Source organism: Schistocerca piceifrons, chromosome 5 (genome assembly GCF_021461385.2).
Source record: "Schistocerca piceifrons isolate TAMUIC-IGC-003096 chromosome 5, iqSchPice1.1, whole genome shotgun sequence".
In the NCBI taxonomy this organism is placed as follows: domain Eukaryota; kingdom Metazoa; phylum Arthropoda; class Insecta; order Orthoptera; family Acrididae; genus Schistocerca; species Schistocerca piceifrons.
In genome coordinates this window covers 476875228-476902962 of record NC_060142.1, presented here as the reverse complement: position 1 = coordinate 476902962, position 27735 = coordinate 476875228, and the positions used below count along the sequence as shown (strand labels likewise).

Here is a 27735-nt window from a genome sequence, read left to right as displayed (position 1 = left end):
ATTTGGTTCATGAGATTGTCTGTGAAGTATATTCTGAGATGTCTAGCAGGTTTGCCTGGTTGAAGATCTCATTTTTATGCACAGCATTTCAGTGACCATATTACTCATTGAAACTGTGTATGTTAAAATGGAGTTTCTATCACAGCAGTGCACAAAAAATACCTGAAGTACAAAGACAAAATTTATTGTTGACATGTGAACTTCTTGTAATTTACAATGCAGCTATCTGTCATTGTCCTCACTCCTCTGCCTTCCATCCATGGAAATGGAGGAAACTGTTGGAATACTAGTAAAAGATTTTAAAGCACTGAGTTTTTTGAGACAGTTTTGAATCAGGGAAACTTCAGCAGATCACTTTCAGGGAGAGAGGAAAAATTAATACAGTAGCTGTGGGAGAAATGCGACATGAGAGTTAATATAGAACTTTGCATACAGTATCTAATAAGTGCTGCTGTGTTTGCTTTGTAGAAAATTCTGTTGTATTGAAATGTTATGATTTCCATCACCTCGAATTTCCTTTGTCTACTTCATCCCACTCTGCATATCATGTTAATGGAAGGAAATGAACAATAATTTACCGTTGGATAAATAAGTGAAAATTGTTGTGCACTCTCAGTGTACAGTAATTTGTGCGAACTGTGATTGATTTATTCGTATCATGACATACATTTGCAATCCATTTGGTTTGCGCACAGGAGAAATATCAGAAATTTGCATTATAGTTAAAGCAATTTTGATGCCAGTAAACAATAACATAACTGTAAAATGATATTTTTATAAGATTAGATTAGATTAAATTTACTTTCATTCCAATTGACCCATAGTGAACATAATGTAACTGGATAGATATTGTGTCTATTCACCGAGCAGCAGCAGGAGAGAATGCTTATAAAGGTATTGAAATATGCAAGCTGTATACGTATTTTCTCCTACTGCCGCATGTTGAGTAGATTTTTTTATCCATCCAGTTACATTAGATTATCAAAAATTATTTTTATTCATATATTTTTATAAATGATTATGTTTACTTAACTGGATATGTGACAAGTTGTGTGCAACTTGGATTAATAATTCATCCTCTGAATAATAACATTTCAGTAGCAGTGCCTTATATAGCTTTCTTTTCAGTGGACCTAATTGTTCTCTTTCAATTTATTACAAATTTTTGTTTCCTTTACTGCAAAGCAAGGTATACGGTTTTACCCAGTGTGAAGCATCAAGTTTTTTTGTTTCTTGTGTTTGTGTATGAACAAAAGATTTCTCTCGAATATGGAACCTTGTGCAAAATCCAGAGACATTATTTCTCAATTGGAATAATAATTTACCCCACTTGGTGTTTTCTGTTACAGAAATTGGATATAAGTCATTGTAGGTCACTGCTCCTAATGCAAAATTTGATGATTTTATAAATAAGCAAGGCTTGGTTTACAGAATCAAAAGCCTTGATTAGATCAAAGAAGTTTCCTGTGATCTTATTGTCCTTGTTTAATTATGTGCTTATTGCACCAACAAAACTGTTTACTGCATCTATAGTGTTTTTCACTTGTTGATAACCAAACTGACTGTTTAGGATAATGGAATATATGCAATAAAGTTTTGGGCTTGATAACTGCAGCTACTTCAAATATTTTAGATGTGACTGAAATAACTGAGATAGGACAATAATGTCCCACAATATCTCTTGATCTCTTTATTAAAACTCGTTTAACTTTGGCATTCTTCAGTGCCTGTGGGAAGCAACCAGTTTCAAAACATTAATTACTTTAGCTGGTGGGCGTGCAATTATGGTGTATGCTGTTTTAATAACTTTGGTGTGTATTCCATTCCAACCCAGAGAATTTTTGCTTTTTAATGCTAAATATTAATTTTCTATGTCCTTCATGGAAATACTTTGAAATTTTGTAAGATGTTGAGAATTTTCATCAAGACCAAAATTTACTCACTTTGTTATGGTAATCTGTTCCATTGACAACAGATTTTGCTACATTAATAAATAATTCATTGAAGCACACTGTCATTTGAATTGGATGGACTTCTGTTTCTTCGAGGTAATTTTTGAAATTTCTTCATTACAGGCATCAACACTTATTCAGATTTAATGACTGACCTCAAAGCCATAGTTTTATATTCTGGTTTAAAATTATCCAGATATTTGCCAAATGTTTTTCTGCTTTGGCCACTCTTTTAAATATAATTTTATATAGTCTCACTTATTCAATGAAATCAGTATGTCTGTTATATTTTAGTTGTTTGTGCATCTGCCTTTTCCTTGCCCTAGAAATTTTCATGCCCTGTGTGATCCATTTTAATTTATTTGTCACTTTATTTCCTTGGCATGAAAATGTTTTATTGAAAACATTTAAGAATCTTTTTGGCTCTTTTATCTTATTTCTAAACATTAACAATTACTCTGTGCCAGAGTTTCTTTTCAAGTTAGTTTTCATACCTTAAATGTTCCTGCCTAATCTTTATAGACATGATTAGTTAAAACAGTATCGATACAGTTTACTGTGTGAGAATTTTCTCTTCTTTCTTCTGCCCCACTAAATCAGTGAATCTTAAAGCATACATCCTTTCACCTGTGACATGGGGATGGAATGAAAGGAGCTCTTTAATCAGGTGCATGCAACTGTGCAGAAGTTTACACACACTCTCTCAGCCAAAATCTTGAATACTTTACACAACACAAGGGTAAAAGCAAGATGGGCAGTGAGTGAGTGAGTGAGAGAGAGAGAGAGAGAGAGAGAGAGAGAGAGAGAGTCTTAATGTAATTAGAGAAAATATGGAGAAAGGAGGAGTTGCCATATATGTCAAAAGTTATCATTGTGCAAAAAGTATAGAAACAAAAAAGTTTTGTGTAGAGAAACATATAGAAGCATGTGCCTGTGAGCTTAAATTAAATAAAGGCACATTTATAATTGTAACTGTATATAGGTCCCCATCAGGAAATTTTCATCTATTTCTGAAAAATTTGGACTCCTTGTTGTGCTATCTGTCAGACAGGGGGAAGCAAATTATTATTTGTGGACTTCAATGTAGATTCTCTGAAAGAGGGTAATAGGAAAAATGACCTTGAAGTATTACTCGGTTCTTTCAATTTGACACCCGTTATTAATTTTCCTACTCGGGTGGCAAAGGATAGCAGCTCACTGATAGATAACTTCTTTATAGACCAAAATAAGTTTAACCAGATAAATGCTCAGCCTGTTGAGAATGGTCTTTCTGATCATGGTGCACAGCTAGTTACAATATATGACATAGCTCCATTCAGCAATACTAAACAGTCCTCCAAAGTAGTACGTTCAGTCAACGATTTAACAATTGCAAATTTCAGGGAAAGCCTACAGCAGTTAGACTGGGATGAGGTGTACTGTGAACCTGATGCCAATTTAAAATATAATTTATTTCATTACATTTTTGTAAATGCATTTGAAAACTGCTTCCCCAAGAAAATAGTTAAATATACTCGTAAGAAACCTTGTAACAAACCATGGCTTACCAAGGGTATAAAAATATCTTGTAACCGGAAAAGGGAAATGTATCTGACAGCAAGAAAGAGTAGTGACCCAGAAACTATCAAACATTATAAAAACTACTGTGTTATATTAAGAAAAGTTATTAAAAAATCCAGAAGTATGTGTATCATGTCCGAAATCAGCAACTCTGATAATAAAATTAAAACAATTTGGAATATTATTAAAAGAGAAACAGGTCAACCAAGACCATAGGAAGACAGTATTACCATCAAATTGAATGAAAACTTTACGAACAAAAAGTCAGAAGTTGAAAATATTTTTAATAATCATTTTCTAAATGTTGTGGATATAGTAGGATCCAGGTGTTCATTAGAAGATTCTAGGCTGTTAATGGAAGAGACCATACCTATGCAGTTTGATACAATTGAAATCTCACCCACTTCTCCCTCTGAAATTAGGAGAATAATAAACTTACTTAAAAGCAAAAACTCACATGGAATTGATGGCATTTCCAGCAAAATACTAAAAGCTTGTTCTCAACAGATAAGTAAGATTCTCAGCCACCTGTGTAATAGCTCTCTGGAACAAGGCATTTTCCCTGATAGACTGAAATATGCTTTTGTTATACCTTTGCATAAAAAGGGGGATAGATCTGATGTCAACAATTACCGTCCAATCTCCCTTCTAACAACTTTATCCAAAATTTTTGAGAAAGTAATGTATTCAAGAGTAGCTTCACATATCTGTAAAAATGAAGTACTAACAAAATGTCAGTTTGGTTTCCAGAAAGGTTTTTCAACAGAAAATGCCATATATGCTTTCACCAATCAAATTTTGAATGATCTGAATAACCGAACACCACCCATTGGGATTTTTTGTGATCTCTCAAAGGCTTTTGATTGTGTAAATCATGAAATTCTACTAGACAAGCTCAAGTATTGTGGCATGAGTGGGACAGTGCACAAATGGTTTAATTCGTACCTAACTGGAAGAGTGCAGAAAGTTGAAATAAGTAGTTCTCATAATATGCAAAGATCAACACATTCCTCAAACTGGGGAACTATCAAGAATGGGGTTCCACAAGGGTCAGTCTTGGGTCCTTTGTTGTTCTTAATATATATTAATGACTTGCCATTCTATATTCATGAAGAGGCAAAGTTAGTTCTCTTTGCTGATGATACAAGTATAGTAATTACACCTGACAAACAAGAATTAACTGATGAAATTGTCAATACTGTCTTTCAGAAAATTACTAAGTGGTTCCTTGTAAATGGACTCTCACTGAATTTTGATAAGACACAGTACATACAGTTCCGTACAGTGAATGGTATGACGCCATTAATAAATATAGACCCTAATCAGAAGCATATAGCTAAGGTAGAATATTCCAAATTTTTAGGTGTGTCCATTGATGAGCAATTAAATTGAAAGAAACACATTGATGATCTGCTGAAACGCTTGAGTTCAGCTACTTATGCAATAAGGGTCATTGCAAATTTTGGTGATAAACATCTTAGTAAATTAGCTTACTACGCCTATTTTCACTCATTGCTTTCATATGGCATCATATTTTGGGGTAATTCATCACTGAGGAATAAAGTATTTATTGCACAAAAGCGTGTAATCAGAATAATAGCTGGAGTCCACCCAAGATCATCCTGCAGACATTTATTTAAGGATCTAGGGATATTCACAGTAGCTTCTCAGTATATATACTCTCTTATGAAATTTGTTATTAACAACCAAACCCAATTCAAAAGTAATAGCAGTGTGCATAACTACAATACTAGGAGAAAGGATGATCTTCACTATTCAAGATTAAATCTAACTTTGGCACAGAAAGGGGTGAATTATACTGGCATGAAAGTCTTTGGTCACTTACCAAAGAGTATCAAAAGTCTGACAGATAACCAACAAGTATTTAAGAAGAAATTAAAAGAATTTCTGAATGACAACTCCTTCTACTCCATAGAGGAATTTTTAGATATAAATTAAGAAAAATAAAGAAAAAAAAAAAAACAAAAAAATATTAAAAAAATAAAAATAAAATAAAAAACACAAAAAAATAAAAAAAGTTATTAACTTAAGTATGTTGTTAAATTAACTTAATTATGTCATGTATTGGAAAATTTTACTCATTCCACATCATTACGAAATATCGTATTCATGATCCATGGAACTAGTATTAATCTAATCTTAAACAAGTATCCTGAATTTTAGTAACTGATTCAACACTTCTACTAAAATGATAATGAAACCAGTAGATATCCAGAAAAGGGAGTAAATTATTGGCCCCTGTTCTATAAAAAGATGGTATGTGTGAAACAGCACCAGAAGACATAACTTGTAGGCGAACTTAATAATGCTAAACACTTCTTATTGAGAAATTCACCAGTAATGTCAAATGATATGAAGAACAAATTGGACAGAGAACAATCAATACTTTCACAGAACATGTAGGAAACTTGATTGATCAATTGTTTATTGCCACACAGCCCACTCCATAAAGTGCGGAGCACTTGGGCTGTAGAGATACTTGAACCCCACCTGTCATCAAGTGTGAGAGTACAGAATTTTGCATAGTTAGATTTGGGATCTTTCCCTATCAAACATCAGAAGTGTGAAGTTTTCTGTGCTGTTGTTGTTATATAAATGAGTAATCACACAGTTTATTAATAGTATTGTGACACACAAGTCTATATTTTGCCCTTAGTGTTATGTGTTAGTACATATAGTTTGTTTGTTTGTATTGTAATATTATTGCAACAGAGGTTCTCCTTGGGAAGCATGGTGCATTTGAAGTTAATCAGTGGACATCCTTTATATCTCAGCAAATATGGTTCGGAGCTCCCTACTTGACATGGATATCATAAGGAGCACTACAGAATAAGAGGTTGAAGACCATCAAGGAAGTATATTCACAAGAATGTGTATAGTATAACTTACACAACAAAGCTTAGAGTATGTTTAAGTATTGGAAATGATGTTAAACTATTCACATACACAGTATGTTGCACAAGTTCAGCTGATAGGTGCACAGGGTTATTTAATACTGTGGATAATCATTTCAAATATATTGAAAAGAATAATAACAATGATGATGATGGTAACAACAACAACAACAACAACAACAACAACAGCAGCAGCAGCAGATATACTTAAATCAAGATACTGCAATTTTTACTATGATTTCACCACCAGTTATCCCTCTCACATGGCAATCCTGTAGTGTAACATGAATCTGGAACAGTAATAGTTTGATTTGACAGTTAAAATAGAAGACGAAAATAATTATAAAGAATTTGCAGGAGAATTGATGGATCAAGAATTAATTACGTTTTTACTGTCACATAAACTGTCACATTATGGCCCTGAAGTGTAGTATGAACCTGGAATGAAAGAAGATCGAACAGGGTGCTACAATTGAAGATGAAAATAATAAAGAAGAATTTGACTCTGAGAAGTTATTACACTTTCACAATGGGCCAGAAACCCTGTTACAAGTTTATCAAAACAGAAGATTATATCATTACATGTGTAAAACAATTAATAAAGACAAATGATGTCATTATGTGTGTGAGTGTCTTAGCACATTGACCAAGGATGGAAACTATACAATAGAAGAAACCAAAGACTTTGCAACATCTGAAGTGTAAAATACAACCAGATTGTGGACTTCCTCTTCCATGCAATGATTCAAGATTTAAATTGACATTAATATTGGAAAAATAAGCAAGAAAAAGATTATGCAGTTAGACACTGTCAAATGACATCCAATACTATTCAACAGTTATAAAGAAATTATAAGTAATGTAATTATACATCGTTATTTATAAGATTTTACGAATACATTGGATGTAAAAAAACAATAAAGATGATTTGCAGGGATTTCATGTTCTTCTAACTTAAGTTGAATTGGTAAAAATTTTTTTTGAAGAAGCACTAGAAGAGTATGCAGTAGGTGCACCCTATCAAGTTTAACCATTATTGCCAATCTGTTGTCCATAACAAATTATTTGAACAAAACACAATCAGCCAGTACTGTTGGCAGTCAGCACAGCATCTACACGACTAGCAGTCAACAACCAACATTGGTATCCAGCGGCAGTCTGACAGGGCAGACGGCGTGCAGAGACATGAGCAATATATGCAGTTGGTGCTCCAAGCAGAGGAGATTTGACAACACGTAAAGATGGCAGGGGCTGGCATCAGATGCAATTGGCACTTCCCAGTGGGGTCCACTAATTAAAATCTGGTGGGCTCTGTATTTAATGGATAAAATGTTGTAAAGTGGGTGCTCAGGTACAATGATTGTCAGGTCATCAACTGAAATGTTTAGAGGACTATGCAATTGTGAAGTCAGTTTATCAAACACATTTCAGTGTAAAAATAAAACTAGTTGAGGGAATGTAATTTTTTGCCAAAAGTTAAAAGAAAGAGAGAACTAAATATTTTCTATTAATTACTTTACATTAACTTTTTTTATTTTTACTTACTAGTTCTTAGAAAATTGACAGTGGCTCTCATAAAGAAAAATATTAATTTAGAAATAAAAATGCAAGTGACTGCACAGCAATGACAGATTTAATTCAGGTACTTTCACAGCATTCAACAGATTTAACACTGTTACTTTCTCAGCAGTCAACAGACATGAATGAGAGAATATTATCAAATAGATAACAAATTTACTCAAATAGATAACAAATTTACTCAAATAGATAACAGATTTTGAAAAGTGGATACAACTCTTGTCACCTGTCATGATAGCCATACGTGTTAGTGCTGCTTGTGGGATGGGGAGATGTGCTACTTCTGGATTGAATCCTCCTAGTACATTAATGACTAGTCAGTGTACCAGCAAACCTGGGTGTGATTTGTAGGCAATGTTCCACATTCCACTAGATGAATACTGAGCTGATACCCAAGTCCTGCCTCAGTTATGTGATTTGCAAACATTTAAGAAACTTTCACTCACTTTTGCGTGGATAACACTATACGCAGGTGTTTGGGGTACACACATTCTGTCCTGGGGGGTAATGAGGTGGTGACAGGAAGGGCATCCGGCCACCTTGTAAATTAACCATGCTAAATCTTTTAAAAACCTTGCCACTCTTGCACTGATACGGGCAAAGACACAAGAAAATGATGATGATAAACCACTAGTATAGATAAGTTCTCTGTTAAATGAAAGGATGATCAGATTAGGGAATACAATATATATGGGCAAAAATGAGGTACAAAATTTTGATAATTATTTAGATTTAGTGGAAGAAAAGACTGATAACAGTGTGGAACATTCTGTTACTATTGGTTTAGTAGAGAATATTCTAGCAATTGAAGAACAAACATTACAAACAGAAAGTGCTTTTGTGTATAATACAGTTAAGAAAGTAAAAACTGTTACAGTAATTACAGATGAAAGACAACTGTAGTTGGAGGAACTGCAGGCTATTGTAGAGTCCTCTAATAGTGATGAAACTGATTATATCTAATAGTGACGAAACTGATTATAACAGTCTGATAAATTATAATCTAATTTCATTTATTAATTTTAAGAAATTAGAATTATCAGTTACTACTGACAGTTTAATGTTGTCAATTACCATGGAAAAACGTTACAACAGACTTCTTCAGAGAATTTGCTGTTATTGATTACCGCTTAGGACTTACTGTACTCTGATTAAAATTGTAATTGACATATCAGCTAGTTGAGTAGTAGGGGCCAGCTGCCAGCAGCCAATCATAGTTCTTGCTCGAGTGCCATGTGCTCACTGTGTTGCATGTTTCTAGTCATTTACACCCCCCCCCCCCTCCTCCCCCAAACCACGTACAAAACTTACACCACTGTAATCCGTCAATCACAAAGTAATTTTAAAGAGGGTATACCTTCTGTCATTACTGAGGATGTAGGAGCTGTGCTCCCCATTGAGAAATTGCTAGCTACTGCCACTGCTGGGACTTCCACCAGCTCACTGTAGTACAAATATTATACCAACATTAGCTTCTACTAACAATTTTTCATGGTTTGTGGTTACTGAAAATTTAATGTATACAGTTACAAATGAGAAATTGGTATGCTCTGTTTTTACAAAGAGACTCCTAATGAAAATTTATTACCTGCTGCTATTACTTATATCTTAAGTTAGTGATACTGTTGCACTAGTTGAGGTTGGTGCCTCATTTATTTATAATAGAAATAAGTGAGTTACTGCACATTATGGAGATATTAATACTTATTTCACCTTAGATTAAGTTATGTTGAAGTAAGTAAATAGTTATATCTAAAAACAAAGATGATGTGACTTACCAAACGAAAGCGCTGGCACGTCGATAGACACACAAACAAACACATACATACACACAAAATTCAAGCTTTCGCAACAAACTGTTGCCTCATCAGGAAAGAGGGAAGGAGAGGGAAAGACAAAAGGAAGTGGGTTTTAAGGGAGAGGGTAAGGAGTCATTCCAATCCCGGGAGCGGAAAGACTTACCTTAGGGGGAAAAAGGACGGGTATACACTCGCGCACACACACACACACACACACACACACACACACACACACACACACACACATGGTGTGTGTGTGTGTGTGTGTGTGTGTGTGTGTGTGTGTGTGTGCGAGCGCGCGCGCGCTCTCGCACACACACACACACACACACACACATCCACCATATGTGTGTGTGTGCGAGTGTATACCCGTCCTTTTTTCCCCCTAAGGTAAGTCTTTCCGCTCCCGGGATTGGAATGACTCCTTACCCTCTCCCTTAAAACCCACTTCCTTTCGTCTTTCCCTCTCCTTCCCTCTTTCCTGATGAGGCAACAGTTTGTTGCGAAAGCTTGAATTTTGTGTGTATGTATGTGTTTGTGTGTCTATCGACGTGCCAGCGCTTTCGTTTGGTAAGTCACATCATCTTTGTTTTTAGATATATTTTTCCCATGTGGAATGTTTCCCTCTATTAATTCATAAGTAAATAGTTAAATAAATTATCTGTTCGACACAAGAAGTGAGTGGTCAAAATCAGAAAACATTATTACCTAAAGCTTATGTTTAATATAGTAAAGAAAGCAGTGAGAACATTTAGTATATATGACAGAAAGTGAAAGTATTTATTACAGGCACACATAATATTTTACATTTATTAATACCAGAGGTATGTAGCAATTTTGTGGCAGTGAACCTTGCTGGTCCACTCTCTCATGGTGGGGGAGAGCGGCAGGCACTCCTACTGGCATGTATTTGTGTTGCATACACACATTTAGTGACAAACATTATTACAGGTTATGATGACAATCAGTATTACTGATTTTAAAGTAGACTTAATGACAATATAGATAGAATGTGATAATTATTATGGAAACCCGTACCAGGTTACCAATGTGCCAAATTTCAAAATTTAGGTTATTGGAGTATCTATGGGTGGGCACTTGAGAGTATAAAACATTTGGTGTTGCAATGAATTAAGTTTATATTTCATTTGGAAATGTCATAAATAAGTGTGTTTCAAACAATGGAACTTCACATTCGGAATGTCAACCATGTAGGAAAAGTTAGATTGCTACTTACCATAATGAAGACACTTTAAATTGCAGACAGGCTAAATTAAAAGTCACTTACACAAAGCTTTTGGCCATGGCCTTCATCAGCAAAAGAGAAACAGAGAAACACACACCATTCATACACACATGGTGTGTGTTTCTCTGTTTCTTTTTTTTTCTGATGAAGGCTGGGCTGAAAGCTTTGTGGAAGAGTCTTTTAATTGTGCTGTCTGCAACTTAACGTGTGTTTTTTATAGTAAATAGCAATCTGTTTTTTCATTGATTATGACAACAGTGTATTTGTCTTGATAACTGTATGGGATTGCTAAATGATGGCCAGTGGTTAGATGATTAAAGCGGGAAGCATATGAGTAACTAGTAGTAAGGGAAGTGGAAGTATTTTCATGTACAAGGGGTGGCCAGAATTGTGGGAACACAAAAAACATAACACATTATCATGCCTAATATGATGTAGGAAAACTATTGACATTCAGAAGCACTTCCATTCATCTTGGAATGGATAAATACATGTCCTGTTTGATTTTCAGTGGAATCTTGTACCATTCTTCATGCAAAATAGTGTCAAGTTTCAGTAACAGTAATAGAGGTGGATAGTGATATGGTAACTGGCCAGGGGAAATGAGACACTTCATCCTCATGCCCACAAAACCTGTCTTGGATGACGTGAGCTGTGTGGATAGGGGCTCTGTCATCTTCAGACACATCATCACCACTGGGGGGACAAACATTATACTATGGCATGGACCTGATCAGCAAAATGATCACTTAATCCTTGGCATTGGCAGTAACTAGGCCCCATAGAGTAACCATGGTACCCATGGATTACCATGATAGAGCCATTCAAATTGTTACCGAAACACCCCCCCTCCCCACCCCCACCCCCACCCCCACCCCCTGTCAGAACTCCAGAGATGGGAACTTGCCCTTCAGTATATCCTCTCTTCCCGTTACCCACCAGGCCTCAACCTCCACGAATTTCAAGTTGCCGCCGCTCATACCTCACCTGTCATTCAACAACAGCTTTGCTTCTGTATTTCCGCCTCGACTGACATCTCTGCCCAAACTCTTTGCCTTTACAAATGTCTGCTTGTGTCTGTATATGTGCGGATGGATGTGTGCGTGCGTGCGTGGTGTGTGTGTGTGTGTGTGTGTGTGTGTGTGTGTGTGTGTGTGTGTGTGTGTGTGTGTGTGTGTTGTGCGCGCGCGCGTGTATACCTGTCCTTTTTTCCCCCTAAGGTAAGTCTTTCCGCTCCCGGGATTGGGGTGACTCTTTGCCCTCTCCCTTAAAGCCCACATCCTTTTGTCTTTCCCTCTCCTTCCCTGTTTCCTGGTGGGGCGGCTGTTGGTTGCGAGGGTTTGAATTTTGTGTGTGTGTTTGTGTTTGTGTTTGTGTGTCTATCAACATGCCAACACTTTCGTTTGGTAAGTTATATAAGTACTATTGTGCAGTGGTCTAGGGACATTTTGTGCCCTGGTTAGAAGGCAGCACTCATTAGAGTGAATTTTGATAGACTGACTGGTATGAAGATTCAAGAGGTATTGTAACATTAATGTTAGGTCAAGTAACCATTTTCTTTTTCCCTTTAAGGAATGACGACCTACATGGTGTAAATTAATGTAGTGTGAAGGAGTGGGGCTTGTGGGCAGTCTACGAAGATTTATTGTGGTCTTAGTACCCTTGTCCTCTGTGCAAGGAAGGTACCCTAAGTATCCTGTGCAGAGAAACAGTTTTTCTCTCCAACAGAGAATGACCAGTTTCTTGCTGAAATTAATTTAATTAAATTAAAATTTATTAAAATGTTTGAGGGAAAGGAACATTCAGTAAGACTTTCAATGTGAGAGACCTGCTATAATTTAATGACGTCAATCCCCTAACAAGTTTAGATTAAGATCATTGTATTATCTGAATAAATGATTGTGTTTAGCCAACAACAAATTACAAGTGAACCTTCTATGGCATTTGGTGTAGTGCACTTTTGTATACTTAACCTATTAAATGACAAATTTGGTGAGGGTTTATACTGGGTGGTAGTAATGTTAATTGGTATATGTTTGTATCAAGGAGGTAACTTAGCTTAGATTAACTAGTTAAATTAATTAGTTACCCAACTCAACTAAAAAGGACTTAATTTTAAGTCAAAAGTGCTAACATCCAATCAGACCTTATCATATTTTAGTTAACAAGTAGGATTGAAGGAACACTCAAGTAACTTCCCACATATAAATGTGACAAGGGACTCAAAGGAAGACCTTGTTACAATAATATTTTTTAAGATCGGTCTGTGCATTACAATACACAGAACCAATATGTTTCAAAAAGCCAAGTGCAAAAAAGTACCCACAATTGGTACTTTTGGTACCCAAAAATCGTGGTTTTTCAGGGTTTTCTGAGAACCACCCATGAAGAAATGGTGCGTTTTATAAGTCACCTAAGGCCCACCCTAGTACATACCTAATGCAAAAGATTTGTTCAATTTGCCTGGGCTGGAGGAAATGTGCTACGTTTAAATTTTCATCCTGTACTGCAGTACAGCTACTGTATGCCCATTCTTCTGATAGATATACAAATTTTCATTAGGCGGAGGGCTGTCCGAAACAGTTGACATCCCTTATCTCTGTGATCAGTTGACCACCTCAGCCTAATGACTATTTGTACATCTATCGGAAAAGCAGGCATACAGAATGAAAATTTAAACATGGCACATTTCCTCCAGCACAGGCAAACAGAGCAAATCCTTTGCATTATGTGTGTACTAGGGTGGGCCGTAAGTGGCTTATAAAAGCACCATTTTTCAGAGACTGTTCTAAGAAAACCCTGAAAAACCATGATTTTTGCGTACCAAAAGTACCAATTGTGGGGATGGCCACTTCTATATCATCCATTCATGGCAAATTGTCAAATTTGTTACTGTATGTTCTTTAGATGATGATCCCAGGAAGCCATGAAATTTTTTTGATATAATTATCCATTACAAAGAGCCACAGTTTTGAAGTTTCTGTACTTATATATGTAAAATTAGCATGTAATATATGGTCTGGGGTGAAAATGGAGTTTTAACCAACATGTTTAACACATGGCCAGAGTTCTGGGGTCATCAAAAGGGTTCTGAGGTCACCAAACAATGTTTTTAGTTGCAGTTTTTTCAGAAATAGAATTTTGTGAAGCCCTGTCTCTGTATAATAGGGACTTCACACCTACACACACTTTCATGACCTGGAAATTATTTGATGTTGCCACCTGGCAGCATAAGCACCTTACAAAAAATAATTTTTGTCTTATGAATTTGTACTTGCAAATCCAACTCTGCATTTTTTGGTATACTATAGGCATAGTCTAAAAATGTTGTGCATTTTAATGTAGTGTTCAGTTAACTTGGGTTGAATGAGAGTCGATTTTGTGTTAGCTTTATATTGTGGATACTTATTTGTTGTTTATGTGTGTCAAAGTATTTAAATGCAACAATGAAAACAATCAATTATTGATAAAGTTATTTAATTGTATAGAAGATAAAAAATCTACAAAATCTACTCATGAAGCGGCAGCAGAACACAAAAGACTGTTGTGATTGGCAAGCTTTTGGAGCCAGTGGCCCCTTCTTCCGGCAGAAGGGTTGAAGGGGAAGGACGAAATGGCAGAGGTCTAGGAAAAGGGGTAGATTTCAGGAAAGTCATCCAAAACCACGGGGCAGGGGAGACTTACCATAAGGGATGACTTGCAGTTCTGGGTGGCTTTCCCAAAATCTACCCCTTTTCCTAGACCTCTCCAGTCCTTTTCCTTCACCCTTCTTCCTTCCCCTTCAACCCTTGTGCCTGAAGGAGGAGCGACTGGCTCCGAAAGCTTGCCAATCACAACAGTCTTTTGTGTGTGTGTGTTCTGCCGCCACTTGGTGAGCAGATTTTTTATCTATCCAATTAAAGTTTTTAAATGTGTTGAAATATAGAAATAAACTGTCAAAACTGTACTGACCTACAGAATTCGTTTTATATAAGCAGCACACCCTGGCGTACAGGGAAAAGGAGGAAACCAGCTGAACAATGCTCCTTTCAGAGCAGAAAAAAGGGAATATGCTCCTCTTTAAAAGATTCTGACAGAAAAGTGAGGAACCAGCTGCCTCATTCCTCCTTCCTCAACAAAAATTTTACCATGCAAACATATTCACACTTTTTGTACTGAAAAAGAGTAGTAGAAAGACAATGATGGTGGAAGAGAGAGGAGACAATGCCAGTTTGTGTGTGTGTGTGTGTGTGTGAGAGAGAGAGAGAGAGAGAGAGAGAGAGAGAGAGAGAGAGAGAGAGAGAGAGGGGGGGGGGGGGGGGGGGGGAGGGTGAGAGTGTCAACAGGAAAAAAAGTACACAGTGGGAGGGAGATGCTGAGCACGAAGGCTTCACTACAAGGAGAGAGCTGGTGAAAAGATTTAGAACATTCTTGTGTTAAAAGAACAAAAGTACGTCCACACACCAAAATTTTTGATGATGAAGGCAGAATGAAGATTGATTCAGGTGGTTTCCCAATTTTCTGTCAGAATCTTTTAAAGAGGAACAGATTTGCATTTTTTGTACTCTGACATGAGCGTTTTTCAGCTGCTTTAATGATGAAACTTCAGGAGTACTAAACGGATGAATATGTACATACATGTTTTATTACAGCAGTTTCAATGTTAACCACAGTAATTCAGTTAACAGAACTGTTTTGTTGAAACTTACATGGTTATGATTTTTTTTAGAAAAAAAAATGGGAATGAAGAAGGAGAAACAATGATATAAAAAGGAAATATGTATACTTTACTTATGTAGTGAAAATGTGTAGCTTCTAAAAACCAAATATAATTAACAAGACAGGATGTTTAAAGAAATTTGTTTAAGGTACTTCGTGTACGTGTATTCAGGTTAAATTATTTATGAAGCAGTAACATGCTTTTTTTTTTCATTTATATGGGTCAGAATATGTGAGAGCATAGAATTTTGCATAATTATGTTCAGGTTTTTTCTCTTTTTAAATGTCAGAAGTGCAAGTTTCATGTACAATATTATCAAAAGGATAGTTCCTACTCACCTTATAGCAGAGATGCTGAATTGCAGATAGGCAAAACAAAAAAGACTGTCATCAGCGTTTTTGTTGTGGCTATCTGCAACTCAGAATCTCCGCTATTTGGTGGTTAGCAACTAGCCTTTTCATAATAGTGTCATCATTCCATCCTGGATTTTCCAAAGATTTTTTACCCTTGTCATCTTGCATAAATGACTAATTGTGCAGTTTATTAATAATATTGTGGAACATAAGTCCATGTTTTGCATATACTGATCAACCAGAACATCATGACCACCTACCTAATAGCTGGTATGTCCACCTTTGATGTATATAAACACTGGCAAGCATCATGGCATGGAAGCAATGAGGCCTTGGTTGATCAGTGGAGGGATATGGCACATCTGCACACACAAGTCACCTTATGAGCTCTAATGTCATGTTCAATCTGAGATGTATTCGACAGGGTTCACATCTGTTGACTTGTGGGGCCAGCCCATCAATTGGAACTCACCAGTGTGTTCCTCGAACCACTCCATCACACCCTTGGTCTTGTGACATGGCGCATTATCTTGTTGAAAAATGCCACTGCTGTTGGGGAAACAGGATCATCATGAAGGGGTATCAGTGATCTGCAATCAGTTTACAACACGTTTGGCCAACATGGTGCCTTGAACGAGCTCCACTGGACACTTGGATGCCCTTGTGAATACTGCCCAGAACATAATGGAACTGCCACCAGCTTGTCCTTATCCCACATTATATGTGTCAAGCAGCTGTTCCCCTAGAAGACGACAGATTTGCTCCATCTGACCAGCATGATCATGAAGGTATCAGGATTCATCAGACCATGCAATGCTCTGCCACTGCGCCAATGTCCAGTGCAGATGGTCACGTGCCCATTTCAGTCATAGTTGCCAGTGTCATGGTATTAACATTGGTACATGCCTGGGTTGTTGGCTGTGGAGGCCTATTGTTAGGAGTGTGCACTATGTGCACAGACACACACATACTCTACTGATCATTAAAGTGTGATGTTAGTGCCAGCACAGTTCAGCACATGTCCTGTTTTACCAGTGTACCGAGCCTTTAATATCCGACATCTGTAATGAGGGGTTGCCACCCAACCTCAGGATGCCTGGACATGGTTTAACCTTGGTTTCACCATGTTTTGAAGATGCTTACCACAGCACTCCTCGTCCACTCAAAAAGTCAAGCAGTTTCTGAAATGCTGATGCCCAACCTGTGAGCCATCACAATCTGCCCTCGGTCAAACTCTGATAGATCACATGCATTCCCCATTCTATGCACAGCAGCATGCTCACTGATATCACATGCACTGTATGTGTGTCTTACTAGCAGTCATTTCTCACCAAGTGGCACTGCTATTGCCTGGATGGTTTTATATCGATAGTAGGTTGGTGGTAGTAATGTTCTGGCTGATCAGTGTACAGTTTGTGTTGTATTAATATCTGTCTGAGGTACTCCTTGGGAGGCTTGCAGCATTTGAGGTTAGTCAGCAGGTGCCCATTATGTCACAGCAAGTGTGGCTAAGAGCCTCCAACTTTGTGTGGATGTCATAGGTTGGACCTCAGAATAAGAGGTTTAATCTGTCAAGGAGCTATATATGATAGAATGTTTATAATACGAGGGAAGATCAAAAGTATTACACTATAATTTTAATACCTAAAAGTTTAATAGGTGAGAAAACAAAAAAATCACAAATGAAGTTACATCTTTCACGTACTTTTCTGCGTGGTCACCCCATTCTCAATACATTTCTTTCATTGTGGTACCAGTTTCAATATGCCCAGTTCATAGAAGGAGGGCAGTTACTGTGCATTACGTTCTGATCCTCCCTTATGTAACTCATACAAAAATGCTTAGAGTTTATTTTAGTATTAGAATTGATATTGAACTATCCACATATACAGTATGTTGTGTAAGTTCACATAATAAATGCAGACTGTTATGTAATCCTGTGGATAATCATTTCAAGTGTGTAGAAAAGAATAGCAATAATAAGGAATATACTTAAAGGCGAGATACAACAAGATTTATTACAGTTTCACCACCCACTGAACCCTCTCACTTTCTCTTTGTGTGGACAGTTGATTGTGGTTCTGGTGCAGTCATAGTGTGGCTAAGGGTGGGTGACATGGCATTGACCCTATAGTTGAGATCTGCTTGGGCGTGTCAGGGTGGTATGTAACTGTGGTTTTCGGTGTGCTGCCCAAAGGTAGTGACAGTACCACACTGGTTTCAGTGCCTCGGCAGATACATAACATGTGGTCCCGAATTCACGACACTTGGAAAGTCCTATGTATGGTGGCTGAAAAGGGGCTTGAATTAAATCCATGTGGAGCATGACATGGGAACAGTCCATCAAATGTTTTTGTACAAAAAACAGGTGTTTGCTGTGTCATGAAGTAGATGACTTTGCAACAGTTCCTGAATTGTTGTACCAATAATGATAGTTCCAATCCCGGAATCTTTAGTGGCTCCCCATGTGCTATTTCAGCCAATAGTGCACTGGTATCAGATTTATAAGCTGTCTAATCATAATAGGAGCAAAGGAAGAACTTTCATCTACTTCTGTTGGTGACATAAGAGTGACATTAAAAGTTCTATGCCATCTTTCAAAAATTCAATTGCTGCCAGAATGGCAACTTCTAGTGTGGTGGCATTGGGAACCACGCAGAGAGGACAGCTAAAGTGCGCTAACCAATTTGTGGTGAAAGTGTTTTCAGTAGTCTCAGTGATATATCAATGATTGCTACAGTTTCTGCCCATCTAGTGAATCCAGTAGTTGCCATAAATAGGTACTTTAACCTTCTGAAGGCGGTATAGTTTCAACAAGATCGATATGTATGTGACTAAATCTCACTGGAGACACAGGGAAATACCTGATATCTGCATGAATGTGGCATTCCACCTTGCAGTGCTGCAGTGAAGGCACGCATGAGCAAAGGGCTGAGCATCATTTTTTATTGATAGCCTCATTAAATGGTTTGTTAATAATTTAGTCATGGCTTTCGTCTCTGAATGTGATGCTTTGTGAACACTGGCGAATGCCACATTGTAAAACTATGGTGAAATTTAGGGCCCTTGCTTTGTTTGTGAGACATCACAGCATATTTTAGATTTGCCACCTGGCACCTCAACTTCCTTCAGTCTCAGTTGCATGAAAGGATAATTTCACTGGGGCCATGGTGAGAGTGTTGTAGTTCAAAACATCTATCAAAGTGCAAATGTGAGAAAAGTAGTCAGTGACTGTTTTCTGCACCTTTAATATGGCATACATCCATGGTAAATTGTCTGATAAATTCTATGTGCCAGTACTGTTGAGAGAAACATTTATCACTGACATTTTGAAAGTCCGGCACAATTGGCATGTGGTCTGTATAGGTCATCACTGGCCAGGCTTCGATTTGAGGGCAAATGTGCCTCATGCTCTCGTATGTTACCAACAGTTCTCTATCGTAAGCACTCCATTGTCTTTGCCCTGGCTGTAATTTGTCAACTTTCTGGTGCAAGACTGCACCAGTTGCACTTTGGCTGACCTCTACAACAATATAAATTGTACAGCTTGGATGAGCAGCACTGCCTCTGCAAGGCTCCCTTGTAGATCATGGAAAGCCTTGTCCATTTCTGGAGTCCACTTGAATACTCATTTGCCCATGGTGTTATGGCTGAAAATTGCTTTCATTGAGGTGCTTGAATGGAAGTTGTTGCCCAAAGGTGACAGCGATAGAAACAAAGTCGCCATCCCCAGAAAAATCTCAGTTGTTGGTAATTCTTTGGCTTCGGAAGGTAATGTAAAACAGCTAACTTCCCTGGTAACTGGCAGATAAAATCAGCTGAGATCCTATGGCCAAAGTTGAGGAAAGCTGTTTCACTTTTAACAGTGACACCGAGTGCCGTGGCTCTATATTTCTGTCATACTTTGTGAACTTGCTTGTCTTGTAACTGAGTGTTGGAGGAGAATACCAGGATATCATCCAAATATATGGAACAAAATGCCAGTTCCTGAAAAATTTTGTCAATGAAATATTGCCAAGTTTGACCAGAATTTTTGAGTCTGAATGGCATGAACAAGAATTCAAAAAGACCAGAAGGTGTTTTTGGTATATCAGTAGGTGCTGCCAGAATTTGATATAAGCCTTGTGGTAGTAAAGAGCAGTGAAAACATTTACACTTGTCAAAGCACATGTGACGTCTTTGATATTAGGCACAGGATACCCATCCAGGACAGTACTAGCAAGCAATCGGCAGTAATCACCAAAGGGTTGCCACACTTGTCTTGTGGAAAAGGTGTGGAGGAGATGCCCACCGAATGTTGGAATGATGTGTAACTACCAACTGAAGCATGTCTTCAAAGATTTCATTACTCTCTGTTAGGTGCTTCAGTGCAATCCTGTGGACATTGTGTGAAACAAGTGGGCCCAGAGTCATACATCCCATATTTTACGGACTGTAAGAAGTACTTTTTTCTTCGAGAAAAAAATGGCCATATATTCTATGCTGCAGTAAACCTATCTCTAGCTGGAAACATTGGATTCAACTGGCAGCAGCAGTGCACTGATGCAATTAACATAAGTTGTGGGATTCACAAGCTAGCTAACACCGTCTAGTCTTTGGTGTGTTATGCGTCATTTCAGTCTACAGTGCCAGTGAACTTGAATTGAAATTAAGTTTTGTTTTCGGTATCAGTACAGTATTTTTGTTGGTAGCTAGTTTTGAAAATGGAAAAAAAATAAAAAGTATTCATATGATGCAGGCTATAAATTAAAAGTAATAGCATGTGCAGAAGAACATGGAATCAAGGACACCATCAAAATGGATTTGGAATTAATACAAAAATGATTCAAATACATGTCGTAAACTAGTGCTACAGACTTTAAGGGGAGAGTTGGTGGGTGCTACAGGTTTATGAAGCATCATGGTCTTGGCATGCAAACCAAACCAAAATATCTCAGAAAATAACTTCAAGAATATGAAGAGAGAATATTATCTTTCCGTCACTTTGTTATTCAACAACGAAAGAAAACCAGTTTGGAACTAAGCCAAATAGTGAGTATAGACAAAACTCCTTTGACATTTGATGTGCAGAGTGACAGAACTGTTGCCACAAAAGGTGCTAAGACTGTAACTATGAAAACAAGTGGACATGAAAAAAATGCACTACTCTGTTGTCCTTTCATGTTGTGCTGACTGTACTAAACTTAATCTAGTGATCAGTTTCAATTGCAGAACAAGGCCAAAACGCTTTATTGTGAGTAGCAGAGCAATTGTGTAGACGTAGACGTGGACGTGGTCCATCTGTAATATCAGTTGCTGTTATTCTGCACAACTTTTTTCTGTACGCTTTTCCTTTTCCATTGGCAACGGAAGCGTAAAATCTGTTATAACTTTATAATAATGTAATAAGGTGAATATAGATTATAGTTACAAAAATTAGCTGTAGCTGCTCAGAAAATTGGGAGCTGAATGTTGAGCTTTTGAAGCAAGGGGTCCTTGAAAGAGCATTAAAAAAAGGACTGATAAGGAAATGTGTCAGTATTTTAAATGAACAGTTACCTGTGAAATCCACAGTTGAGAGATGGCCACTGAAATGTACAGTTGAGAGAAATCGAACATGTCACAAAATTTATGATCTGCTACTTTGTAGATGTCCAATATATCCATAGCTTCCAGTATCTGTGTACCTGTAGTTGTTGTGTTATAAGTCTTATCTGTCAACATTCTGTACTTCTTTTAATTATTTATGCTATCACAAGAGAACGTAGTGTGTGGCTAAATTATTTTGCTCTTTATTACAGACGGAGATTAGGAATGGGAAAGGAACAAAAAGGATGGCCCTAGGACAGCACCATTTAATACTGGATAAAATTGCAGTGTTGTCTGTTTCCTCAGCAGATGATGCTAAAGTACCAGTACCATCAGAGATTGAAGGTCCACTTAGGATATTTGGGCCAGATGACTCATCTTACAAGAGTGTCACTAGTGAAAAGTACCCCACTCTCGATGTTCTCCAGAGGCTAGTCATACATAACATTCGGCATTTGCCTAGGGTGTGCCACGACTTTAGTGTATCGAGGTAAGCTAAAAGTCACCGATTGTGCTTTATGTTTTGCAATTTCATTTGTTTTGTGCCTAGAGAGTAAAAAAGTAGAGTACATGAGTTTCAGGAAGAGAGATCTTCATTCACATAGTAGTATACATAATTACACTATAGTGCAGTTTAGTATATTTAGTTTGTGCTTTCAAATTCTACTCTGTTGATTACTTTTGACACCTTACCTCACTCTCTGGCTTTTTTTCTATCCACGGTATGGACCTACTTTTGCTTCTGTTCATCAAATTTTTTTACATTTATGTACTTGTGAAGACAACTGCAGCTGTTAGTTTTCACATCTGATAGTAACTGGTTCTTCCAGAATGCATCTTCCAGTCTTAGTAGTATGTGCACTGGGCTGAGCGTTCCAAACAGATTACAGCTGTATGGTGGGCTGGGATTTGGAATTTGGAATGCTGAACCATAACTTTCTGAGGCAATGCCAAGGCATAGCTCCTGATCTACCATCACAGCATCAATTCTGACAGTTCCTCTCTCATACTTTACAAAGTTTACAGATGCTCTCGTGCGTACCTTGCTGGACTAGTGCTTTTGGAATAATGATTCTTTTGTCACACACATTCTCAATTTTTTCTGCCACATTTTGACTTCAGATTCCCCATTCCCTCAGTGATGTACAGTTCCTCAGTAATACCTATTTTTTTCAAAAATGATAACGTTTTGTTGCACAAACTGTGACTGTTTGGATTAAAAAATACGTTCATTTTTTCATTTTGCATAGGCACTGCATATTTTTGTCTGTGTATCCATTTTCAAATGATTGTCTGAAATACAAAATTTAAAATAGCTATAAGTTGTTTATCCAAAATATCAAAACCAGGACTTAATATAGTGTGTAGTGATGGTTCTTGAGAAAAGAATGAACAGCATTGCACTAGTTTTTCGCATTGTTAAATAACTTCTTTGCAAGAATGTGAAAACAAAACAGTACTTTACTCTAGGAACTGACTGAATGAGGTTGTGCCATTTCAGACAAACTGACCTTGTAGTCAGGAGGGTGGACATTCTAATCTCCATCTGTCCATATTGCTTTTGATTTTTTGTTGTATCTAAATTGCTGGAGGCTATGGCAGACTGCCTGCCCCATCCTTCTCAAACTAAGCCTGGAGGTATGTAAATGCATGCGTACAGGTGAAGAGAAACAACCTAATAATAGTTGGAGCAAGTTAGGGGTCATCAAATTGAGCAAAAATAATCATAGATCATAGGTGCATCATTATGGAGCTACAACTATAAAATGACACCCAAGCAGTGACAAGCATACAAAAATGCATGTGCTTAAACTAACTTGCCCCATTTAATGTCTGTTATGTTAAAGAACGCAGCTACTAGTTAATGCAGTTACTAATTAAATTAGTTGAAGATAATGGTTACAGCTGAAGAGTCAAAGCTAGGCAACTGTCCGTGGCTGTAACATTAGACAAGAATTTTCTGTGGTGGCAACCTTGACTATTAAATCAGATACACTAGAAGTACCGTAATACCATGTAGATAATAAACTGTATTGGAGAAACAGCTCTCCAGCAGAATAGTTGACGTGTGGTTCTGGAAGGTGGGATATTATGATATTTTTGAAAAATACCTTTGTAGTCAAATAAACACTAAGCCAGCAATGGCAGATAAATACCAGCCACCTAGTGCAACTGAGAGTGGAGCAGCTTTATTTATTTATTTGATTTCATTTGGACTAGCATATTTCTTTTTTATTTACTTGAGCAAATTTAGCTGGAATGATCATGAATAGCTTGAAGCAGGATTGCAACAGTTTCTTCGTCTTCTTTTGTTATGGCCTCCAAAGGACCTTGGGTAGTCCTTTGAGATAGCATTTGCTCCTGTGCCTCCTCCCAGAGCCTCTTCATCTTTTATGCTCTTTTCTCACATTCTTCTTCTAATGTCTTCAGTATTTTCTTCTATTGTCTTCTCCACTGGTGAATGTGTATCATTTTGATGTGTTCTTCTCTGTGTTTGACCTCTGGTGTACTAGTTGATGTGTACTTCCACCTTGATCCCCAGTTCAGAACAGTCCTCCTAGAGATCTACACCCCACTTGGTTCCTGTCTTTCACCTTGTTTTACTCACTGTTTCCCATACTATTTTGGTCATTTTATCCGTATTCATTCTTATCACACGTCCCATAAATCTTGTCTTTTCAGTCTGATTTCTCCCGATATTGCCCTCATGTCCCTATACATGTCTTTCTTAGAGTTTCACAATCATCTTACACTGTCTCTTTCAGGACCCAATATTTATATCGGTACTTTTCTCTCTTCTTCTTGTAGTTGTTCTGCCTAATGTCTTCCTAGTGTTATTGTCTCTGCCGTCTATAGTACTACAGTCCTCATTGTTGCCTTGTAGTGTGTGGTCATTGTGTATTTATGTATGTTCTTTGTACTCTATCTCTGGCCATATAAATGGCTGACTTCATTTTCGTCACCCTCCCTATTATTCCATGATTACTATTGTTCATTTGTTTTATCAAGTCTCCCACATATTCGTATTGATCTACCTTTTATTTTTGTTTTCTGGTGATTCTGATGCAGAGTGGTATTCAGTCTGTTGACCTTGTTGTAGTTGATTTTCATTCCCATCCTTCTGGAAATTTTGCTTAAGTTGTAGGGTTGTGTATCTTCTTTTGCATCACTATTGCAGTGTTGGGTGTTGCTCACAAAGGGAAGGCAGCGCCTTTTTCCCCTGTTGTTTGTTTTTTATTTTTTTCCCCTCATGTAAATCTTTTTTATTTCTATTTCCTCGTTTATTGCTGTCCATTGTCTGATAACTTGATTCAACACTGTGTTGACCATAATTGGTGACAGTCCCTTTGCCTGGCTACGAAGCCTTTTGTTTTCAAAGAAGGGATTTAGTAATGTTTTACAAGATGTATTATTATCCCACCACTAACAAAACTGTAATTTTCACAGTTAATTGTTGGATGACTAAAGTATGCTGGGGAACGTACATACAAGTGAACTAAGGTTTTCTCTAAAGTTTTTAGTTACATTGGGAAATGAGGCTCGTGGGCAGTAGAAGGATCCAATTATCGTGTTATGTTCATCTGTGATTCTGAGTCTTGCCCAAACAATCTCACATGCAGCTTTAATTTCTATCTCAGAGGATTTGAATTTTTTTTCTACTGTAACAAATACCTCAACTGCACTTCCTGTTTGCCTATCCTTTCGATACACACTTAAATTTTCCCCAAAAATCTCCTTGCTATAAATTTCAGGTTTCAACCAGCTTCCTGTACCTAGTATTATGTGAGCTTCACTGCTTTTCATGAGTGCTTCAAACTCTGGCACTTTGTTGCAAATGCTTCGAGAGTTACCATTAGAATTTTGTGAAAGCTGTGGAAGGCATTTATTTCAACCTTACAGTGATACATCTGGGTTTCCTACAGCTACCGTTATCTACATTGGCTGGAGAGTCACCTAAGCAAAAAAAAAAACTCGTGTGCACACCACGCTCAGCTACCTGAGTAGTAATCTTTAATCTTTTATGTGTAATGAAACCCTATGGCACAAGTCCAGGAAGTCACAGCCTAGCTTATCACACAAACATTCCTTCAGTCCTTATATTCGATTCAGAACCACGAGCCCAGGATTAGTTCTTAGGACAATACTGCAAAGTGTGAGCTTTGTTGAAATGCCATGCACAAGGCTGGTCTTCTCAACCTTCTTTGCCAGAGACAGGAGTGATCCAAGTATGCACTCAGAGCCCAGAAGACAGGCATCATTTTCCAATCCATGCCACAATCTGCAGCTGGTTGCAACCTGTTCCCTCAGTGGCTGCTAGAATAGCCTCTTAAACATGAATGAGGTCTCCAGGCATACACACTGAGTGCATCTGGTGTCCTTGTTTGTCCCTTGCTGCCATTTCCCTTAGGGGTACCATTATTCACCATACATTTGAACTGCCAGCGATTAATAGACTTGTGCCCTTTTGCATTTGCCACCTCTTGACACCGGATAAAATGTGTTCCCCCAAAACAGATGAAGTGAGTCCCACTGGGTCAGTTTCATTGAAAGACAGCACCTCAGACTTGTTGGTTAGGGGGGTCAGTAAAACATCCTGAGTCCTCCCTGACCCCATCCACCCTGTACAGGATTCCTATATCTACCATTGCCACGCCACTCACAATGAAGTGGGCAAATAATGACAGATCTTGTACATTCTGCAGACGTGACAGGATCCACAGGAGAGTATGACACTTAAGGTACCTCTTATACTGGTATCACAGGTACATGACTCTCAGGAGCTCATCCAACACACTGATTCGCAGCAGCTGCCAATCATTTGACAGTAGTCAGGGCGATTTCGGACTGCTTATGAATATCAACCATGTTAGAGAGCAGCATTCACAGTGGGGCTGCATTTTGGCTGATGCAGTGTTTTACAGGGCAATGAACAAACAACTTTAAGTGTGCTGATTATCTTTTAATCTGTTGAGCTAAAAAATTGCTAATACCTTATGCAAATATACAAAATGAGATTTCTATAAAGGCAACACATAAAACTGTAGTAAAAATTGCTGATTTCCTAACATGTTTTGAGGTTAATTAGGGTTTCCCCTAAGCAACAAGTTTGAGGTGCTGTCTTTCACTCAAACTGACCCAGTGGGACTCGCTTCACATGTTTTGGTGGAACATGTTTTATCTAGTGCCAAGAGGAGGCAAATGCAATAGGGTAAGGGTCTATTAGTTGTTGGCAGTTCCAATGTATGGTGAAAACAGAGTAAATTTATGATAACTGTAGGTTATGTGCAGCACTGCTACTCTTTAAGGGAAAACTAGATGTAACACAATATGTTAGGTAGAATATCTGTTACAGTTACTAAATCACAAATGCTGAGATACTACAAAATTACTTGTAGAGTGTGGTATCTTCAAAAAATACTCAAAAATGCTCATTTATTTGCAATGATATATGATGGAATTCAGGGGTGATGTATTCTTTGGCAGTAACTGTGAACCACAAATGTTGATTGAGTGCAAAGCAAGTTACATATCCAAAACACGCATACCGGTAACTTACAAAAATATAGTTTTGTAAGCATCTGAAAATTCTAAAAAATAACATGTTTCTCACATAATTATACAATGAAATTTGAGAACAGTTTTTTGTGGATAGGCCTACTGTTCTCAAACAATTTAAAAGAGCACATTTAATCTTAACCTTAAGCTTACAATTGACAAGAACACTTAGAGTTTGTCATGACATGCGCAAATGACCAGAATTTCATGCTATATCACAATATAAATGGGTACTGATACAATCAGTGAAAGATTATGCAGAACCAGTGCAAACTGTAAAATATGCTGATCTAGAACTTCAAATCGGCACACGAATCTTGTACACGCAATCTCACACAAAGGAAAATTCCGAAGTCACCTTTGCTGTGTAAATAAATGTGCATATTTCACAGATCTGTCACTTACATTATTTCTGAGCACACTTCTACACTGGTGTGCCGAAGAACAACACTGCAGTGTGAGCTTACTTCATTCAAAATCACCAAGATTCGCAACACCAACAAAGCATG

General features: G+C 37.5%; 1 protein-coding gene across 3 annotated transcripts in view; it reads left to right on the top strand.

The window, feature by feature from the left end:
• Nucleotides 1-27735, top strand: part of LOC124798240 (trafficking protein particle complex subunit 8) — a 280719-nt gene that overhangs the window by 228752 nt on the left and 24232 nt on the right. For all 3 annotated transcript variants that reach the window (XM_047261556.1, XM_047261554.1, XM_047261557.1), the window contains one exon: nucleotides 21883-22160. In XM_047261556.1, the coding sequence (XP_047117512.1) occupies nucleotides 21883-22160 (278 nt within the window). The remainder of the gene's footprint in view (nucleotides 1-21882; nucleotides 22161-27735) is intronic.